General features: G+C 43.8%; 1 protein-coding gene across 1 annotated transcript in view; it reads right to left on the bottom strand.

Annotated features, from left to right (window-relative positions):
* Positions 1-13,497, bottom strand: part of LOC144691328 (uncharacterized) — a 101,244-nt gene extending 87,747 nt beyond the window's left edge. Inside the window, exons 1-4 of the mRNA XM_078559334.1 lie at positions 13,373-13,497; positions 6,093-6,177; positions 3,457-3,611; positions 806-883 (exon numbers count right to left, since the gene is read on the bottom strand). Coding sequence (XP_078415460.1) covers positions 806-883; positions 3,457-3,611; positions 6,093-6,177; positions 13,373-13,497 — 443 coding nt within the window. The remainder of the gene's footprint in view (positions 1-805; positions 884-3,456; positions 3,612-6,092; positions 6,178-13,372) is intronic.
* Between the last annotated feature and the right edge of the window lie 7,372 nt (positions 13,498-20,869).

The raw sequence follows: 20,869 nt of genomic DNA on the forward strand, positions 1-20,869 counted from the left end.
TTCAAAGGGAGCAACAATTTATACTGCATGAGAAAAGGATGCTGATTGGTTGGACAGTTGACTCTGATTGGTCAAGGCATTGCCATGCAGAATACTGCAGGGAGTTATTGTCCACCATGAATTTCAGTGCAATCAGAGCAGTACTAATTATGAGCAGTGTAACTCTACTAACACAACTGAAGTGGTACAGTTTAATATGCCTCTTTCACAATGGAGCCCTTAAGAGACAAGAGAGATCTAATACTGCTTAGGAACATAAACATTTTCTGATCTTCCAACATTCTCTAATACACTTATAATTTAGTGGGTCGTATCAAAATATAACGTGCATGCATTGACAAGGATGCCAGGTTGTATCCAGCCTTGTTTCCTTTCCTATAAACACCTTGCACTCCAGGAGCAGATTTTCCATATGCTGTTTGGGTGATTGATCTACTTGGGTGCAGTGTATAGAGGGGAACTAATTGGAGAGGAATTGATGCCACAGATAGAAGCCACCCAACATTCCATTCATTTAAACTAACAAAAGAATAATCATGAAGGTTATTATGGGTGTTTAATTCTTCCTGCTTGATCTTGCTATATGTGCTAAGCCCAGGTAATGCAAAATATCCAAGTGCAATAAGACAAAAATCTGTCCTCATGTCTCAGCTCACTTTGTTCTTGCATTGAAAGTAATTCCAAGGAAGACCTCGTGGCCAAACTATTGTTCCTATTTTTTTCTCTATATCTATTCTAGAAACTTATCTTTTTCTCCAAAAGACATCACCATGGGTCAATGTTAATAATAAAGAAAAAGCATTACCTTATTTTGTGCTTTTTAATCAAAATATTGATGCTTTCATCTGTGAGCTGGCATCCATTGACAAGGAGTCTGGAAAGACTACAACAAACACATAATTTGTATTCTGAATGATTTTTTGCAGACATACACGCAAAGCAGAACATTTCCAGTTATTTGGAAACTGTGAACCATAGGACAAATAATAATTACTGCCTTTTTTAATTCTTTCATAGGATGGAAGCATCACTGGCATGGCCAGCATTCGTTGCCCTTCCCTATGGCCCTTTTAGCTGAAGTACAGCTGCCTGTTTTTCTCCCTTGTGTGTTGGGGGATGAAGGTAGAGCACATGTTCCAGTATCGTTGCTTTAAATTTCAGGAAAACCATCAAAACATTTATCTACAAAGTGAAAGCCAGAAATACCAAAAGAATAAGTTTCATCTTTGCAATTATTTGAACTTGGGGTTATCCTGAAGTAATCTTAAAATATGTAAAAACAAAAAGCTAAAAGCTACTGCGGATGCTGGAAATCCAAAACAAAAACAGAATTACCTGGAAAAACTCAGCAGGTCTGGCAGCATCGGTGGAGAAGAAAAGAGCTGACGTTTCGAGTCCTCATGACCCTTTAACAGAACTGAAGTATAGTTAGGAGAGAGGCGAAATATAAGCTGGTTTAAGGTGGGGGGGCGGGGGGAGAGAGAAGTTGAGGGTGGGGTGGTTGTGGGGACATGCAAGCAGTGATAGGAGCAGATAATCAAAAGATGTCACAGACAAAAGGATCAAGGAGGTGTTGAAGGTGGTGATATTATCTAAGAAAAGTGCTAATTAAGAATGGATGGCAGGATACTCAAGGTACAGCTCTAGTGGGGGTGGGGTGGAGAGACTAACAAGGTATTAGTTGTAGATTTAAAAATAATGGAAATAGGTGGGAAAAGAAGAATCTATATAAATTTTTTTTTTAAAAAAGGGGGGTGGGAGGGGGAAGAAACGGGATGGGGATGGGGGGAGGGGGAGTTTAAGATCTAAAGTTGTTGAATTCAATATTCAGCCCGGAAGGCTGTAAAGTGCCTAGTCGGAAGATGAGGTGCTGTTCCTCCAGTTTGCGTTGGGCTTCACTGGAACAATGCAGCAAGCCAAGGACAGACATGTGGGCAAGAGAGCAGGGTGGAGTGTTAAAATGGCAAGTGACAGGGAGGTTTGGGTCTTTCTTGCGGACAGACCGCAGGTGTTCTGCAAAACGGTCGCCCAGTTTGCGTTTAGTCTCTCCAATGTAGAGGAGACCGCATTGGGAGCAACAAATGCAGTAGACTAAGTTAGGGGAAATGCAAGTGAAATGCTGCTTCACTTGAAAGGAGTGTTTGGGCCCTTGGACGGTGAGGAGAGAGGAAGTGAAGGGGCAGGTGTTGCATCTTCTGCGTGGGCATGGGGAGGTGCCATAGGTGGGGGTTGAGGAGTAGGGGATGATGGAGGAGTGGACCAGGGTGTCCCAGAGGGAACGATCCCTACGGAATGCCGCCAGGGGGGGTGAAGGGAAGATGTGTTTGGTGGTGGCATCATGCTGGAGTTGGCGGAAATGGCGGAGGATGATCCTTTGAATGCGGAGGCTGGTGGGGTGATAAGTGAGGACAATGGGGACCCTATCATGTTTCTGGGAGGGAGGAGAAGGCGTGAGGGCGGATGCGCAGAATATGGGCAGGACACGGTTGAGGGCCCTGTCAACGACCGTGGGTGGAAATCCTCGGTTAAGGAAGAAGGAGGACATGTCAGAGGAACTGTTTTTGAAGGTAGCATCATCAGAACAGATGCAACGGAGGCGAAGGAACTGAGAGAATGGGATAGAGTCCTTACAGGAAGCGGGGTGTGAGGAGCTGTAGTCGAGGTAGCTGTGGGAGTCGGTAGGCTTGTAATGGATATTGGTGGACAGTCTATCACCAGAAATTGAGACAGAGAGGTCAAGTAAGGGAAGAGAAGTGTCAGAGATGGACCATGTGAAAATGATGGAGGGGTGGAGATTGGAAGCAAAATTAATACATTTTTCCAGGTCCCAACGAGAGCATGAAGCAGCACCGAAGTAATCATCGATGTACGGGAGAAAGAGTTGTGGGAGGGGGCCGGAGTAGGACTGGAACAAGGAATGTTCCACATACCCCATAAAGAGACAGACATAGCTGGGGCTCATGCGGGTACCCATAGCCACACCTTTTATTTGGAGGAAGTGAGAGGAGTTAAAGGAGAAATTGTTCAGTGTGAGAACAAGTTCAGCCAGACGGAGGAGAGTAGTGGTGGATGGGGATTGTTCGGGCCTCTGTTCAAGGAAGAAGCTAAGGGCCCTCAGACCATCCTGGTGGGGGATGGAGGTGTAGAGGGATTGGACATCCATGGTGAAGAGGAAGCGGTTGGGGCCAGGGAACTGGATTTTTTAAATTTAAATTTTTAAAATTTATATAGATTCTTCTTTTCCCACTATTTCCATTATTTTTAAATCTACAACTAATACCTTGTTAGTCTCTCCACCCCACCCCCACTAGAGCTGTACCTTGAGTATCCTGCCAACCATTCTTAATTAGCACTTTTCTTAGATAATATCACCACCTTCAACACCTCTTTGATCCTTTTGTCTGTGACATCTTTTGATTAACATAATTCACCAGTAGCAATATATGTGGCGCATACCATGAGGAAGCTTGAGCCAGTGCCATGATGCCTTTGTTGGTAGCTGCTGTCCAACTGACATCCACTGAAGTTAACTTGTGACAAACTGCACTTGCACAGAGCAGAATTGTGTCCCCTGTCAGCTTTGGCCCACTGCAGCTTGTAACATTCAGTTCCTGTGGATTGAGAAATTTTGGTTTTAAAATAGGAACCTCAATTAGCTTAACGTCACAATTCAAAACATGCATAATTTGATTTGTTGACAAAAGATTTTTCTCTTAGCTATATTAATGGCATTGCTCATAAGTTAGAGGGGCACACTGTTATATAAGAGCAGAAAGATCATAAAATACCATGCATACGCTGTTTAGGTAAAATTGTTTATCTGGCCTGTCAGCATGGGAAAGGCACAATTTGTGGCTAATTGGTGTGAAGCATATTCTGAGGCCAAGTGATAGGCAAATTGTTTACTTTCTCTTTTTCTGATGCTGCTTGTCCACTTTATGTTTAGTTGTGATTTATTTTACAACTAATCAAACACAAGGGTGACAAAGACTTTGCATATGTGACACTATTAAGAGTGACAGACACTTTTGTGTATATAAATAGAAATAACACCCCAGAAAATTCATTGGCTACTTACACTAGTGTTACACCCCAAAGATGGCACTTGCACTTGAAAACTGAACGCAGCACTGTAAATCATAGGATCTGTTCATTTAAATGCCCATTGGCATTGGTTGAGGGTAATTCTCATGGAGCACATAGAAACATAGAAACTAGGAACAGGAGTAGGCCATTCGGCCCTTCGAGCCTGCTCCGCCATTCATTATGATCATGGCTGATCATCCAACTCAATAGCCTGCTCCCGCTTTCTCCCCATGCCCTTTGATCCCTTTCGCCCCAAGAACTATATCTAACTCCTTGAAAACATACAATGTTTTGGTCTCAACTACTTTCTGTAGTAATGAATTCCACAGGCTCACCACTCTCTGGGTGAAGAAATTTCTCCTCATCTCAGTCGTAAATGGTCTACCCCATATCCTCAGGCTGTGACCCCTGGTTCTGGACTCCCCCACCATCGGGAACATCCTTCCTGCATCTACTCTGTCTAGTCCTGTTAGCATTTTATAGGTTTCTATGAGATCCCCCCTCATTCTTCTGAACTCCAGCGAATATAATCCTAATTGACTCAATCTCTCCTCATATGTCAGTCCCGCCATCCCAGGAATCAGTCGGGTAAACCTTCGCTGCACTCCCTCTATAGCAAGTACATCTTTCCTCAGATAAGGAGACCAAAACTGCACACAATATTCCAGGTGTGGTCTCACCAAGGCCCTGCACAATTGCAGCAAGACATCCCTGTTGCTGTACTCGAATCCTTTGGCTATGAAGGCCAACATACCATTTGCCTTCTTTACCGCCTGCTGCACCTGCATGCTTACCTTCAGCGACTGGTGTACAAAGACACCCAGGTCTCGTTGCACATTCCCCTCTCTCAATTTATAGCCATTCAGATAATAATCTGCCTTCCTGTTTTTGCCACCAAAATGGATAACCTCACATTTATCCACGTTATACTGCATCTGCCATGCATTTGCCCACTCACTCAGCTTGTCCAAATCACACTGAAGCAACTCTGCATCCTCCTGGCTAATGCATTGGAGTTGTGTAAATTGCAGGTACGTGTTTTTGAAAAGCTTAGAGAGGATGAGGATTTTATGGCGGACTAGGGGAATTAGGTAAGTAATGAACATTTAACAAATCTTGGTCACCAGATTTTGTGGCACAAAACATGTCTTCATGTGGAGGAACTGGCAGAAGCAATCAAAGGAAGGGCACTGGAAGGAGAAGTAATAGAAGAGTGCAACATTCCAGTGAAACAACCCTTTAGACAATGCCAGGAGAGAAACACTGCAGTGTCCATGGGAAGAAACTTCAGAAAAGTGTCACATGTGCCATGTTGGCTAGAGTGTTCCTTTTCCCATTGCTAGTTCAATGAAAAATTTCAATGAAAGGATGAGGATTGGCAAGGTCCACTGCCTCTCAACTTCCTTAAGCATGCTGGAAACCAACACACTCTTTACCATCTAAAATTAATAGTTGCACAGGTTTCCCTTCATAAGCCACTGTGATAAGAAGTTCACTAACTCTGAATCTTGCTGCATGTGTCACCACCTCCCCAACAGAAAGTATTTACATGCAGTGTACTTTGAATCCCTGCTTCTATAACTGAGTGATACCAGGAGATCTATGATATCATTTGTCTGTTATTGTCTGGAAAACATCCTCAAATGCTGGGCCTTACATATTCACTCAATCTTATTACAGAGGAAACTTGTACACAGCATCCATGGAATCTAGGGATGAGAGGGGCATTCCAGACATTACAGAGCTGACCTATGAAGAACTGAGAAAGCTGCTGGGGAGGCATTCTGTTTTAGCTGTGCGAGATGGCAATCTAATTTTGTGAAGTTTTAGATGGGTACTTTTTTGTTATCCTTTCATGGGATATGAGGGTCACTGGCAAGGCTGGCATTTGTGGCCAATCTCAATTGCCCTTGAGAAGGTGATGGTTGTAGTTGAAGGGTCTGGTACATAAAGGGTTAATGTGGGACTGAGTACAGTACTGCCCACAAAGTGAGATAAAAAGATACCTGATCCAGAGCGAGGATCAGTCTGGAGATGGACACAATTGGGTTAACTCCTAGAATGAGTTCAGTTCCACACCTGTACCCTTGACTGTAAATATGTACATAGTTATGAGTTGTTAACAAAGACTTGCTGTTAACAGACTCCAGATTACGAAGCCTTTGGACACTTCATAGTGTCCAAAGCAGGATTCTTCAGTGGTGAACCGCCTTCTTGAACCACTGCAGTCCATTTGGTGTGGGTATATCCACAGTGCTGTTAGGAAGGGAGTTCCAGTATTTTAACACAGCAACAGTGAGGCAATCGCAATATAGTTCCAAGTCAGGATGGTGTGTGGTTTGTAGGGAAAGTTGCAGGTGATGGTGTTCCCATGCATCTACTGCCCTTGTCCATTTAAGTGTAGAGGTCGAAGGTTTGGAAGTTGCAGTTGAAGGAGACTTGGTGAGTTGCTGCAGTGCATCTTGTGTATGGTACACACTGCTGCCACTGTGCATTGGTGATGGAGGGAGTGAATGTTTAAGGTGTTGGAGGGGGTGCAAATCAAGTGGGCTGCTTTTTCCTCGATGTTGAGTTTCTTGAGTGCTGTTGGAACTGCACTCATCCAGGCAAGTGGCGAATATTCCATCACACTCCTGATTTGTGCCTTGTAGATGGTGGACAGGCTTTGGGGTGTTAGGAGGTGAGTTACTCTCCACTGAATTCCTAGCCTCTGACCTGACCTGCCAAAGAACTTAAATGGTTGTCCAGTTAAGTTTCTGGTCAATGGTAACACCCCCAGGATGCTGATGGTGAGGGATTCAGCAATAGTAATGCCATTGCAAGTCAATGGAAGAAAATCAGATTTTTCTTTTTGAAGATGGTCATTGCCTGTGTTACGACCGGGTGACTCAGCCCCGTCAGTTGGTCACAATAAAGTGGGTGGTGGGTCCGGGGGGGTGGGCCCAACACGCCGAATGTAAAATGATGCGCGGGGGGGGTGGGCCCAACACGCCGAATGTAAAATGATGCGCAATGATGTCGGGCGTGCATCCCGACGTCATTGCGCTGTCTTGCAATATTCGTTCAGTCGGCATGCGCCGGAGTTGGCTGCTCACCCGCCGATAATTGAAAGGCCTATTAAGGCCATTAACGAACTAATTAATTTCAAATTTACACTGCCTGTCCAACCTAACGGTTGGCCAAGCAGCCTGTACATTTTTTAAGAAACCTCATCCACAAGGGAGATGAGGCTTCCTAAAGCTATTACAACTTAATTAAAAATTTTCTTTGAAAAAGGAAAACATGTCCCATCTCATGTGACACAGTCACATAAGGGGGCATGTTTCATTAAATTTTTACTGTATTTATTAATTTTTTTAATAGCCGCTTCAATCTCCCTGAGGCAGCTCCATGAACCCGACTCTCCCTCCTCCCCGCGCCTGCACAGGTAGTGCTCAGCGCTACAGCTTGCGTTCCACGCTGTGCAGGCCTTAATTGGCCCGCCCACATGAAATCGCGGTGCGGAGCTGATTGCGGGTGGCGGGCAGCTCCGCAACCACTCCTGCCTGCTCCCACCGAGCCTGCCCGACCAATGAAAAATCCTGGCCCATAAGTAAGAAAGTTAGAGCCCAAAAAATAGAAGTTAAAAGAATATATGAGTAAGTCCCTTGCTGGTCCGTGAGGCGTAGATTGTGGAACATTGCGACTGTTTGAAGTTAGGTGGTTTTTGGTAAGAGTCCAGAGTTGACTTTGTTCAGGTCTGCATTTCGCTGAAGCCCCTGTGGCTTGGTTCAGGTCTGCACTTTGTTGAAGACACACCTTTTGATTCCAGAGAGAAAGAGGGAGAGATCTTTCCTGCTGTTTTCCAGCAGAGCTTCTCGATGACTGTCATGTTTCTTTTCTTCCTGCTTGTCCTCTTTTTTCTGTTTGTCAAAGCCAGTTTTAAACTTATTTCTGTATATTCCCAGAAGGAACTTCAGTTGGCTTGTCTTGCATCCAATTGTTGTAGTAACCCCAGTTTTTTTTATCTTTCATCTCAGAAACATTTTGAAACGTTTTTGAGCCATAAATCAACAGGAGATGGGTTTATTTCATCCTTCACAGGAGGATTTGAATATCTGATGAGTATCTGATTGAAGTCCAGCATTTTGCATCTTTAATACCTTCCTTTCAAGAGCCTCTGTTTGAAGTGGATATCGACAGCACCCCCCCCTCCCCCACCACCCCAGCCAGGTGTAAAATTCCATGTGACAGGTCTGTAGTGCTTTTATATAGACTTTCCAGACAAGTGGCCGACAATATAATACCAGATATCAAGTCAGTCTCATCTTTGATCAGTGTCTTGTGTTTTTTTTAAATCAAGTCTTCTTGAAACAGTTCAATATGTCTGTGGTTAGCTGGTGAAGTTGTAGGTAGCTCTCACTCTGTCACAGTTTTCCTGTCGTTGTGACACCTGGCACTTGTGTGGTGCGAATGCTAATTGCCATTCCCGAGCCTGGATGTTTTTAGGTCTTGGTGCACATGGATACGAACTGCTTTAGTATCTGAGAAGTCGCAAATCATACTGAACACTGGAAACATTTGTGAATATCCCCACTTCTGACCTTGTGATAGTGGTAATGTCATTGATAAAGCAGCTGAAGATGGTTGGGCATAGGACACTATCCGGAGGAACTCCTGCAGCAATGTCCTGGCGCTGAGATGCTTGGTCTCAAACAATCACAACCATCTTCCTCTGCGTTAGGTATGCCTCCAACCAGTAGAGAGTTTTCTTCTGATTCCCATTGACTTTAATTTTGCTAGGGCTCCCTGATGCCACACTCAGTCAAATGCTGCCTTGATGTCACTCTCACCTCACTTGTTGAGTTAAGCTCCATGTGTGGACCAAGGCTATAATTAGGTCAGAAGCCAACTCGTGGAACCCAAACTGAGCATTGGTGAGCAGGTTATTGCTTCGTAAGTGCTGCTTGATAGCACTTTTGATGACTCCTTCCGTCACTTTGCTGATGATCAAGAGTAGACTGATAGGGCGGTAATTGGCCAGATTGAATTTTTCCTGCTTTTTGTGGACAGGACATACCTAGGCAATTTTCCACATTTTCAGATGGATGCCAGTATTGTAGCTGTACTGGAACAGTTTAGCTAGGGGTGCAGCTAGCTCTGGAGCACAAGTCTTCAGTACTACTGCTGGGCTGTTGTCAGGGTCCATATTATTTGCTATCTCCAGTGCCTTCAGCTGTTTCTTGTTATCACATGGAGGGAATCAAATTAGCTGAACACTGGCATCTGTGATGCTGGGGATCCACCTGATACTTTTGGTTGAAGATGGTTGCAAATGCTTCAGTCTTGTCTTTTGAACTGTTGTACTGGGCTCCCCCATTATCTAGGATGGGGATAATAATGGAGGCTCCTTCTCCAGTTAGTTCTTTAATTGTTCACCACCATTCACAGCTGGATGTGGCAGGATAGCAGAGCTTTTATCTGATCTATTGCTTGTGGGATTGCTTAGCTCTGTCTATCACATGTTGCTTCCACTGTTGACATGCATGTAGTCCTGTGTTACAGCTTCACCAGGTTGGCACCTTATTTTTAGGTAAGCCTGATTCTGATCCTGACATGCCCTCCTGCATTGAACCATTTTAAGGATATGATAAAGAGAGACTCTCAAACAAATGAGGACAAATGGTTCAGTTGAACTTTGGGTGGAATTTAATGGAATTGACACAGGTTCAGCCCACAAGTTGAAAACCCACATCGTTTCTGAGGTGGAGGTGTGATCAGATTAAGCACCTGCCAGGCACTTACCTAGCCAGAATCAGGCCTTTCCTGGGATTCAGGACCCCAGGGATGGTAATCCCGCCCACCGAGAACTACTGGCTAATCAGAGGCCAGCAGCTCTTCATTACAGGCAGCGCCACTGGGATGATTACTGCTAGTAGTGAACCCAGGGAGAGACCCAGGCCACAGATGAGTGAGGTTGGGATGGGAATCACAAGGAAAGGGTCGCTGGGGGCTGGGGGGGCAGAGAGGTCAGAGGCAAGGGCAAAAGGGTGGCTTTCAGTGACCATCCTGTGCCCAATGCCAATCCCTCGATTGGGCACTAAATGCCTCTGAAAGAGCAACCCCCTCAGAAAGCCAGGGGGCAAACCAGGATTTGCATGGTGGCCTTCTGGTGGCTGTGCCAGTCGCATGTAACCTCTGAACCACCATTAAGTTCTGGAGGGCTCAGGGATAATTAGTATCAATTGGCTCAATAATTACCCTAAGGGGGGGATTTTATGGAGCCTGCAAGAGTGGGAAACATGATGTGCGGGGTGACTGAATTAGGCGGGAACTGAAATTTCAATTCCCCAATGGCAGGTTGAGATGCAGAGATAAAGTCAGCAGCTTGTTTGTGGCACGTCGAGCATTACACTGGCCTTTGGTGGGTTCATACTTGTATTACATTTGCATGCCATGAATGCTTATTAGCATGAAACAGTTTTTAAGTTTAACCCTCAGAATAAAGCCAATGGTGCACAAGAATCCCATGGCACCTGGTTCACAATTGTTTAAATGTAGTGTGCACCAGTTGCTTTGTGCAGTTGTGTCTAAGGCCAGCAGTTTTCCTTATTTAACTCTATAGCACAAGGGAGGGGAGCAGGAGAATGGCAACTTGCATGGGGGCTTAGGAACGGCAAGGGTGAGTCAGTGGTGAGCGGAGTTGTGGAATGGAGTCAAGGCCACGGAGGAGTGGAAGAGGAATTCAAGGAAGGACAGAGGATCTTGAACTGAAGTGGAAAGGGCCTGGCATCCTGGATGTTGTGGAGACTGGTGGGGACAGTCATTCAAGGCAAGAAAATGAGGGCCTCAAAGGGTGGTGGCGGTACTGTCCACATGTGGGTTCATCTCAGGCTTTCAGATGCCAGAGTCCTTACAAGGCTTCGAGTTTACCTACAACATTTCAATTATCCCCGCTGAGGTTATCTCGGATAATGTCCTTTACAATGCATAGAAGGAAGGGCCAGCTGAGCCACCAAATTGAGCCATGTCCCACAGAGTGGTGAGTACCACACTGGACACTTACATGAACATTCAATAAAGATGAACTAAAAAACACAACATTGTGTCTTCCACAATAACGGAATTTGTTTTATTCATTCTTTGGACTTGGGCATCGCTGGCTAAGCCAGTATTTATTGCCTATCCCTAGTTGCCCTTGAGAAGGTGGTGGTGAGCTGCCTTCTTGAACCGCTGCAGTCCATGTGCAGGAACATCCACAGTGCTGTTAGGAAGGGAGTTCCAGGATTTTGACCCAGCGACAGTGAAGGAATGGCAATATAGTTCCAAGTCAGGATGTTGTGGAGCTTGGAGGGGAATTTGCAGGTGGTGGTGTTCCCATGCACCTGCTGCCCTTGTCCTTCTAGGTGGTAGAGGTTTTGGATTTGAAAGGTGTTGTTGAAAGAACCTTGGAAAAATCCCTAACTCCCCCTTAACTATCAATGTGTGTCATCCATGAGGTATGTCAATACATTTAGCTCTCTGACAAAGCTAGTCTCAACAAATGTGGGAGATTGTGTGGTGCAGTGGGTAGCGTCCCTACCTCTGAGCCAGAAGCTCTGGGTTTGAGTCCCACTCCAGGACTTGATGGCCATGAAAGGTGTGTGCCTGGTGTGGCCAAGCAGGCTGTTTGTTAACCTATAAATACTTCTGATACACCTATGGCAGGTGGTAAGAGTGGGAGAGTTTCCTGGTCAATCAGAACCATGTGGTAGCTGCAGCACAACAGCATCCCCATGTTAAAAGACTCCATGTGCAAACTCTTGTGGTAAGCAGCCTCCTCACTTTGAGGGACTGCTAGAGAGTCTCAACAAATAACAATGATATACACGTGAATAAGGTAAACCCAATATAATGTGAAATTTAAATTTATTCAGTTAGTCCCACTTCCCTGCCCTTGCACCATAGCCCTGAAAATATTGACATATGTCCGCTATTTCCATTGTCACAATACAGTCATCAATAAATGGGTGAGCATATTGTGTAGCTCTGTAACTTCAAACTAGAAATCCCAGAAGTGGAAAGGTATGTCCAATCCATTTGAATTACATTGTAACTGAAGCTAAAGTTTTAGGCCATGCAATGCATTAAGCCTTTTGTATGATAATACAGCATAATTTCCAGGCTATATTGATAGTGCATTTTCTGTTTCAAGTGAAACAACACTGAAGATGGAAAGTGATTCCAGAAACTGTACCTGACTAGACAATGACATTCCACTATTAAATCACCTTTTTTTTTTACAGCAATTTGTATTCCCAAACAAGGGATATACAATAAGTTTAATTTAAATTAAAGGAAAATTGAATGGGTTCCTTTATAAACATGTGGTCCAATCTGCTCAATTTTCTATAATTTACTGTGCTCAGCCAACAAAGTGAAGGAAGATGCAATCCTGGGAAACCCTCCTATAATCTTTGATCACTGTACACTTATCTTGCATCATATGAATTTTTTTAAGCATATAACAAGACATTTTTGTAATGAAAACATTAAAAGTTGAGATGCTGAAAACTGCTGTGCTTAGGAAACAGTACATTTAAATCATTTCATAGCTCTTTGTGATCTAAGGAATTGGGAGCCAAGAAAGTGTAACACATATTCTTTATACCATTTGCATACCTTGGCTGGTGTCCTTGCCAGATGTTCAGTCCATAAAGAAGGAAATTAACTTGACAGTTCTAATGAACAGTGCATCAGTCACCTGATGTAACAATGGACTGTTGACTGTGAAATGCTCCCTGGACTTGACTAGAAGCATACTGATACATTGGCCTCTTCAATCCTTGAAGATGGTTTCAGGTCTGGTTTTAGTATCCTGCATAAATTGGGTCAAATTGGACTATGCCACTAACATGAAACAAGCTCACAGCAAATCAACAACCTGAAAAACAGCAGAGGTCAACTTCACCCCAAAAGATTTTTTTTCTGTTGAAGTGTTAATATCTGTAATCAGACAAAGAAGATAATAACTTTTTGACCCCAGGGAAGGAGATTCACAAAGTGTAAGCTCAAGGCCCATGGAAAGAAATGGCCTTAGTGGTGATTGCCACCTCCAGCAACCCCCACATGGCTACTCGGTGCTGGTAGAAATTCACTGACCTTTCCTGGATAGACAAAGTAACAGAAGGCAATCATGCCTCATCACAAGGCACTGCAACAAACATTTTTCCCCAAAACTCCATGTTTGAAACCTTCCAATCAGGCTTCTGTCTCTGCCACAGTATCAAAATGGCTCTTATCAAAGTCACAAATGTCATCCACTTGCCTATGGCAAAACTCCTCATCCTTCACAATCTGTCTGCAGCCTTGGGCATGGTTGACTGCACCATTCTCCAGCACCTCTCTTCTGTTGTCCAGCTGCATGGGACTGCATTTCTGTGCTGTAACCATTCTATGATTCTATATTTGCACTCAGCTAATTTTGGTGTCTTCAGCATCCCTGAATTTAATTGCACCACCATTGGTGGCTGTGCCTTCTTCTCTCTACTTGTGTGTCCTTTTTTTTCAGACGCTTCTTACAATCTATCTGTGTGACAGAGCTTTTGGTGATCTACTGGAATATTGCCTTATGTAGTTTGATGTCAAATTTTGCTTTTTAGCACTCCTGTTAAGTGCCTTGCAATGTTTTCTTATGCTAATGTTGCTATATACATGCAAATTGATGTTATTGTTATGTCCAGTTGCAACCACCCTGCCCTCACTATATAAAACTCAAGGGCAATTAGGGACAGGCAATGAATGCTGGCCTAGCCAGCGATGCACAGATCCTATAAATGAATTTTAAAAATCATGGGCAGAATTTTTCGCTCGTCGGGTGGGCGCTCATGTGATATTTCGGTCGACGGGCCCACGTGGGAATTGGCAGCGCGCCCACTGACAATTAAAAGGCCAATTAAGGCCATTAACAATCCAATTGATTTAAATTTTTCGCTGCCTGTCCAACCTTACAGTTAGCGGGCAGGCAAAAAGGCCAGGTGGCCTTTGCATTTTTTGCCAAACGTCATCCACAGGTAGGATGAAGTTTCAAGCTGTCATTGAAAACATTTTAAAAAATTTTCAAAACTTCATCTCCCTGAGGCAGCTCTGTGCTTCAGGGAGCTTTTCCAGCTAAGTTTGCGCTCACCCTACTTTGCCCCACCGCTTACCCCCCCCCCCACCACCACCACACCGGACACAGGAGAGTGCTGCTGCTCACGTTTCATGCTGGGCGGCGGGCCTTAATTGGCCCACCAGTGTGAAATCGCAGTCTGGCCCCAGTCGTGGGCAGCGGTCAGCTTCCCATCCACTCCCGCCCGCCCCCACTGAGCCTGCTCGACAAGGGCAAAATTTTGCCCCATTTGTCAGTCAGTACCTACCTGAAGAAGAAACAAGAATGCCATTCACACTTTTTTTTCAGGCAAGTGTTTCTTTACCGACAGCTGAACGTAAAGAATATAGTGGGAGCTTCACAAGATAAAAATGTCAGGACTAGAATCTGTCTCATCCTTTTTAAAGAATACCTGCTGCTACCTGTGTTGCATTCAATACGATGTCATGCAGTGTCATCACATTCTCTGCTTCCTTCTGTCACAGCACTAGAGGCAAGGAAGTGGCATATCAATCCGTTCAGGGTCCTGCTACAAATCATCAACCAGCTACTTCAACAATTTTTTCCACTATGGGAGTAGTATGGTAGTAGTAGACTACAGTATTTCTCTAAGATTGAAAGATCAACAAGAATGAGTACCAAAGGGAGGTATGATGGTCTAAATCGTAGGAAAGTTTTCAGATTGCCAGTGAGATGTTTTTATCGCTGATAGGTTATGTACATTTATCTAAACTTATCTAATTATTCATTTATTATCTATTTATCCAATAGTGATCATAATATGATTCAGTTCAACATAGTATATAAAAGCAAGAATCCTGAAACTACTAAAACTCTAGATTTAAGTGAGGCTGACTTCAATATAATGAGACAGAGACTGTCCACAGTAAACTTAATAAATTTGTTAATGGATAAAATGACACAGATCCTCTATTTTCTCCCCGATTCCTTTAACAGTCTGTAATAGAGTTCATCCAAGCCTGGTGATTTATCTACTCTCAAGGATGCCAAACACCTTAATATTTCCTCTCTCAGCATGGTAATCCCTGCCAATATTTCACACAGCTCCTCCTTAACTACAATGTCTCCTTCATCCCTCTCCTTTGCATAAATAGACACAAAGTATTCATTAAGAACCATGCCCACAACTTTGGCCTGCACACACAAGTTAATTTTTTGGTCTCTAATTGCCTCTACTCTTTCCTTAGTTATCCTCTATCTCTTTACGTATTCATAAAACATCTTTTGGCTTCCTTTGATCTCAGTTGCCAACATTTTTTTCATGACCTTTCTTTGCTTTCCTAATTTCCTCAACTTCCAAGTGGTGTTCAACATGGAGGAGTACTGATTCATCAGCTAAGGGAGAGCAGTAGGTGGTAATCAGCAGGGGGTTTCCTTGCCCATGTACTGATATCATAAATCTTCACAGGGTCTGCAGTCAATGTTACGGACTCCCAAGTCAACTCTTTCCCAACTGTATTTCATTGTGCCACCCTAGTGGGACAGGATATACCCGAAGATGTTAATGAGTTGTCTGGGACATTGAGTGTCAGGTATGATTTGGTAAATATGACTATGTCAGGCTGTTGTTTGACTAGTCTGTGGGACAGCTCTCCCAATTTTGGCACAAGACCCCCAGGTGTTAAGGAGAACTTTGCAGGGTCAACTGGGCATGGTGTGCCATTGTTGTTTCCAGTGCCTAGGTCAATGCCAGGTGTTTGGTTTGGTTCCCTAACTCCCCTGTAATCATCAATGCATGCCAACCATGAAGCTTGCCAGCACATTTAGATCCCTGACTAAGCTGCTCTCAACAAATAACAATGATGCACTCATGAATAAAGTGAAATTAATGTAATGTGAAATATTTACAAGTGAAACTTAAATTTGAAAAAATACTCGTGACACCTTTGTGTTCTCAGGTTTTATGTTAATGACAATGCAGTTGGACTGGAAGGTTGTGGCCGTGATACAGAGCCTCCCTGTTTGACCAAGTGACTCTTTAATATTGAGTTATCAGCTGACGGCGGGTTTCACTGATGAAAAACTTCCCAGCCACTAGATCGAATGTGTTTTGCATACACGGCATTGGGACTTAGAATTTTAATTGTAATCATGGGAAATGACAAAAAGAGAGAAAGCAGAAGTGGCGCACAGTTCCAACTATGATGTTTGGAATGACATGTTGTTGAAAATATCCCAGCCCAGGTCCCCAAGAGGCATTAGTGAACCAGATGGGTTTTTATAGCAATTCAATAGTTTCATCGCCTCTGAGACTAGCTTTTAATTTCAGGTTTCTTACTTAACTGAATTTAAATTTCACCAGCTGCCATATTGGGATATGAATCCATGTCCTCAGAGCATTAGTCTGGGACTCTGGATTACTAATCCAGGAACATTACCACTACACCACCGTCCCCACCACAATTAAATAGCTAACAGGAGGAGGGGACACCATGTTCATCCCATTCTCAACAATATTGGAGCGCAACACATAAATGTAAAAGACAAAGCTGAAGCATTTTCAACCAACATCAGCCGAAAGTCACAAGTGAATGATCCATCTCAGTTTTCTCCTCAGGTTCCCATCATCACGGATACCAGTCTTCAGCCAGCTTGATTCACTCCACATGATGTTAAAAAACAGCTGAGTACAGGGATACAGCAAAGGCTGAGTCCCAACAATATCCTAACTGTAGTACAGATGTGGTACTGATGTTTAAGATGATGGCTTAGAGTAAAGAGCCAGGATTTATCTTTGCATTCCAGGGTGTTCCTGGAACAGTGAACAGTTTTTGCAGATGGAAGGAGAAGCCAGCAGTGCTTTATGTGATCCAGATCTGGCAGAATAGCCAAACCAGTTGTCTGGCATATTTGTTCAAGTCTTGGACTTAAGGGAGGGGAGATACAGGCCATACCAGGGGGAATAGTCAGGATGAGAGAGAGAGTAATGGCTTTAATGGAGGTTAGGGAGTTAAAGGTGGAGGTGAGGATGTGGTTGAGAAGATCAGTAAAGCTGCAGAAATGTTGTGGTCAATGGCAGGGGAACTCTCAAATTCCCAAAGTAGACCAATTGGGAATTTGAGAGTGTATTTCTAAGTGGGAGATTGGGGAGAGGTTTTTTCCCAGGGGTGGATACAGAAGGAAGTAGGGTTGGAAGGGAAAGTGGGATGTGGGTGTAGAGTGATTCAAGGAAATGATCAGAAATGGCCTTATCTGCAACTATAAGACATAGGAGCAGAAGTAGGTCATTCGGCCCATCGAGTCTGCTCTGCTATTCAATCAGATCATGGCATTTCTGATAATTCTCAACTCCACTTTCCTGCCTTTTCTCCATAACCCTTGATTCCCTTACTGATTAAAAATCTGTCTATCTCTGCCTTGAATATACTTAACAACCCAGCCTCTAACCCTCTGCGGTAAAGAATTCCACAGATTAACTACCCTCTGAGAGAAGAAATTCCTTCTCATCTCTGTCTTAAATGGGGGCACCCCTTACTCTGAGATTATGCCCTCTGGTCCTAGACTCTCCCACAAAGGGAAACAACCTCTCAGTATCTATCCTGTCAAGTCCCCTAAGAATCTTATATGTTTCAATAAGGTCGCCACTCATTTTCCTAAAGTCCAATGAGTACAGGCCCAACCTTATTCAACCTCTCCTCATAAGAAATTCCCTTCATACCCAGAATCAACCTAGTGAACCTTCCCTGGACTGCCTCCAATGTCAGTACATCTTTCCTTAGATAAGGGGACCAAAACTGTTCACAGTATTCTAGGTGTGGTCTAACTAGCGCCTTGTATAATTTTAGCAAGACTTCCCTATTTTTATATTCCATTCCCTTTGAAATAAAGGCCAACATTCCATTTGCCTTCCCTATTACCTGTTGAACTTGTAGCTTAGCTTTTTTGGGATTCATGCACAAGGACTTCCAAATCCCTCTGTGCTGCAGCCTTCTGCAGCCTTTCTCCATTTAAGTAATATTCAACTCCTCTATTCTTCCTGCCAAAGTGTATAATCTCACATTTTCCCACATTATACTCATCTGCCACTTTTTTGCCTATTCACTTAACCTGTCTATATCCCTCTGTAGACTCCTTGTGTCACCCTCACCATTGCTTTCCCATCTATTTGCCTTCCCACCTAACTGATACAATGGGGGTAGCAAAATCACAGGTGCTGGCAATGTAAAGCAGGTGGCTGTGAATATGGGTGGGCAGTGAACTGAAAAGAGAGAGAACATGATGAGAAGCCACTTGGTGCAGAAGCTAAAAGAGGAACAGAGTAAAGATATATCAGAAAGAAAATGACATGGTACTTATGAAGGTAGTGGAGAGCCAGGATTTTAAATGAGAGGCAAGAGGTGAGGAACAAGGTCAGATATGCAAAGGAGAAAGAAGTGGCAGAGGAGTAAAGGGACAGGCCAAGGTGAGGTTTGGTTATAAGAGCCATACCATCACTGCAATGGTCTGGGAGGCAAGCAGTGAAAGGTATAGCCAGGGGGGAAGGCTTCAGTTAGGGGAAGGGTGTCATCACCCCTCAGCCAAGATTTTGTCAAAGCCATAATGTCGATGCAATCATCCAGAATGAGCTCATGGAGTGCAGGGGTTTTGTTCACATATGAATGGGCGTTCTGGAGGCAGATACGAAGAAAAAAGGTGACAGCTAGACAGTGGCAGAATCCATAGGATCAGTACTGAAAAGGGTGAAATGGAGATGGAGGAAATTGGCAAGATCAGGTTTCAGCTGATATAGGAAGCTCCATAAGACCATAAGATATAGGAGTAGAAGTAAGCCATTTGGCCCCTCTAGTCTGCTCCACCATTCATTGAGATCATGGCTGATCTGATAATCATCAGCACCACTTTCCCGTCTTTTCCCCATAACCCTTGATTCCCTTACTGATTAAAAATCTGTCCATCTCAACCTTGAATATACTTAACAACCCAGCTTTTTGTGATTCGTGCAAGAAGGCTTCCAAATCCCTCTGTGCTGCAGCTTTCTGCAGTCTTTCTCCATTTAAATAATATTCAGCTCCTTTATTCTTCCTGCCAAAGTGCATGACCTCACATTTTCCCGCATTATATTCCATCTGCCAAGTTTTTGCCCACTCACTTAATCTGTCTATATCCCTCTGTAGACTCTTTGTGTCATCCTCAGCGCTTGCCTTCCCACCTATTTTTGTGTCATCCACAAACTTGGCGATAGTCCATTCAATTCCCTCATCCAAGTCATTAATATTTATTGTAACTAATTGTGGCCCCAGCACTGATCCCTGTGGCACTCCAGTAGTTACAGGTTGCCATCCTGAAAATGACCCCCTTATCACAACCTTCTATTAATTAGCCAATCCTCTATCCATGCTAATATACTACTCTCAACACTATGGGCTCTTACCTTATTAAGTAGCCTTACGTGCGGTACCTTACTGAATGCCTTTTGGAACTCCAAATATATTACATCTACTGGTTCCCCTTTATCTATCCTGCTTGTTACCTCCTCAAAGAATTCTAATAAATTTGTCAGGCATGATTTCCCCTTGATGAAGCCATGCTGACTCTGTTTGATTATATTATGCATTTCTAAATGCTCTGCTATTACATCCTTTACAATAGACTCTAACATTTTCCCAATGACGGATGTTAAGCTAACTGGCCTATATAGAAACATAGAAACTAGGAGCAGGAGTAGGCCATTCGGCCCTTCGAGCCTGCTCCGCCATTCATTATGATCATGGCTGATCATCCAACTCAATAGCCTGCTCCCGTTTTCTCCCCATACCCTTTGATCCCTTTCGCCCCAAGAGCTATATCTAACTCCTTCTTGAAAACATACAATGTTTTGACCTCAACTACTTTCTGTGGTAACGAATTCCACAGGCTCACCACTCTCTGGGTGAAGAAATTTCTCCTCATCTCAGTCCTAAATGGTCTACTCCATATCCTCAGACTGTGACCCCTGGTTCTATAGTTACCTGTTTTTGTCTCCCCCCCACTCTTTTTGAATAAGGGTGTTACATTGGCAGTTTTCCAATCCTCTGGGACTTCTCCAGAAGCTAAGGATTCTTGGAAGATTACTACCTTTGCAGGTCAGAGTAGTATGGGACACTTGGCACTTAAGGTTGCTGCTCATGATGAGGCAGTGACAAATGCCTTGATGGGCCCTTCAGAGAATGTCAAGAGAGGCACAGAGGGAAGCTGTAGGTTTATCTAAGAGGGAATCAATCCTAGGGTGGTGGCAAGAGAGCAGGAAGACTGAAGAGTACTGAAGGGTTTGGGTGGGGATTTGGGAATGCAAAGTATCCAACTGGGGAGAAAGGAAAGGAAGCACAATGACAGGAGAGAAGGGGCTAGGAGAGACAGTGAGGGAAAAATGAAACAAGAGGAAAAATAATAAAGTGGAAGTGGGCTTGGTACCTAATAATCTGTTCAATTTCCTTGCATAGACAACAGGACTAACAAGGGAGCTTCCAGATGACAACTCACAGGTCCCAGTAGATGACATCAACAGCTGCAAGATTATTTCCTTGTGCCAAGACATCATGAGCCTGGGATTGTAGGGGAGGAGGCTCATGCCAAAACAGTCCTGACACTGATGTCTTTGTACTGTGCTTGGTATTCTGCAGGGGCATTGATGCTAAACTCTACTTTCGCACAGGAAGAGAAAACAGCATGCATACA

This window comes from Cetorhinus maximus, chromosome 2 (genome assembly GCF_964194155.1).
Source record: "Cetorhinus maximus chromosome 2, sCetMax3.hap1.1, whole genome shotgun sequence".
NCBI lineage: Eukaryota > Metazoa > Chordata > Chondrichthyes > Lamniformes > Cetorhinidae > Cetorhinus > Cetorhinus maximus.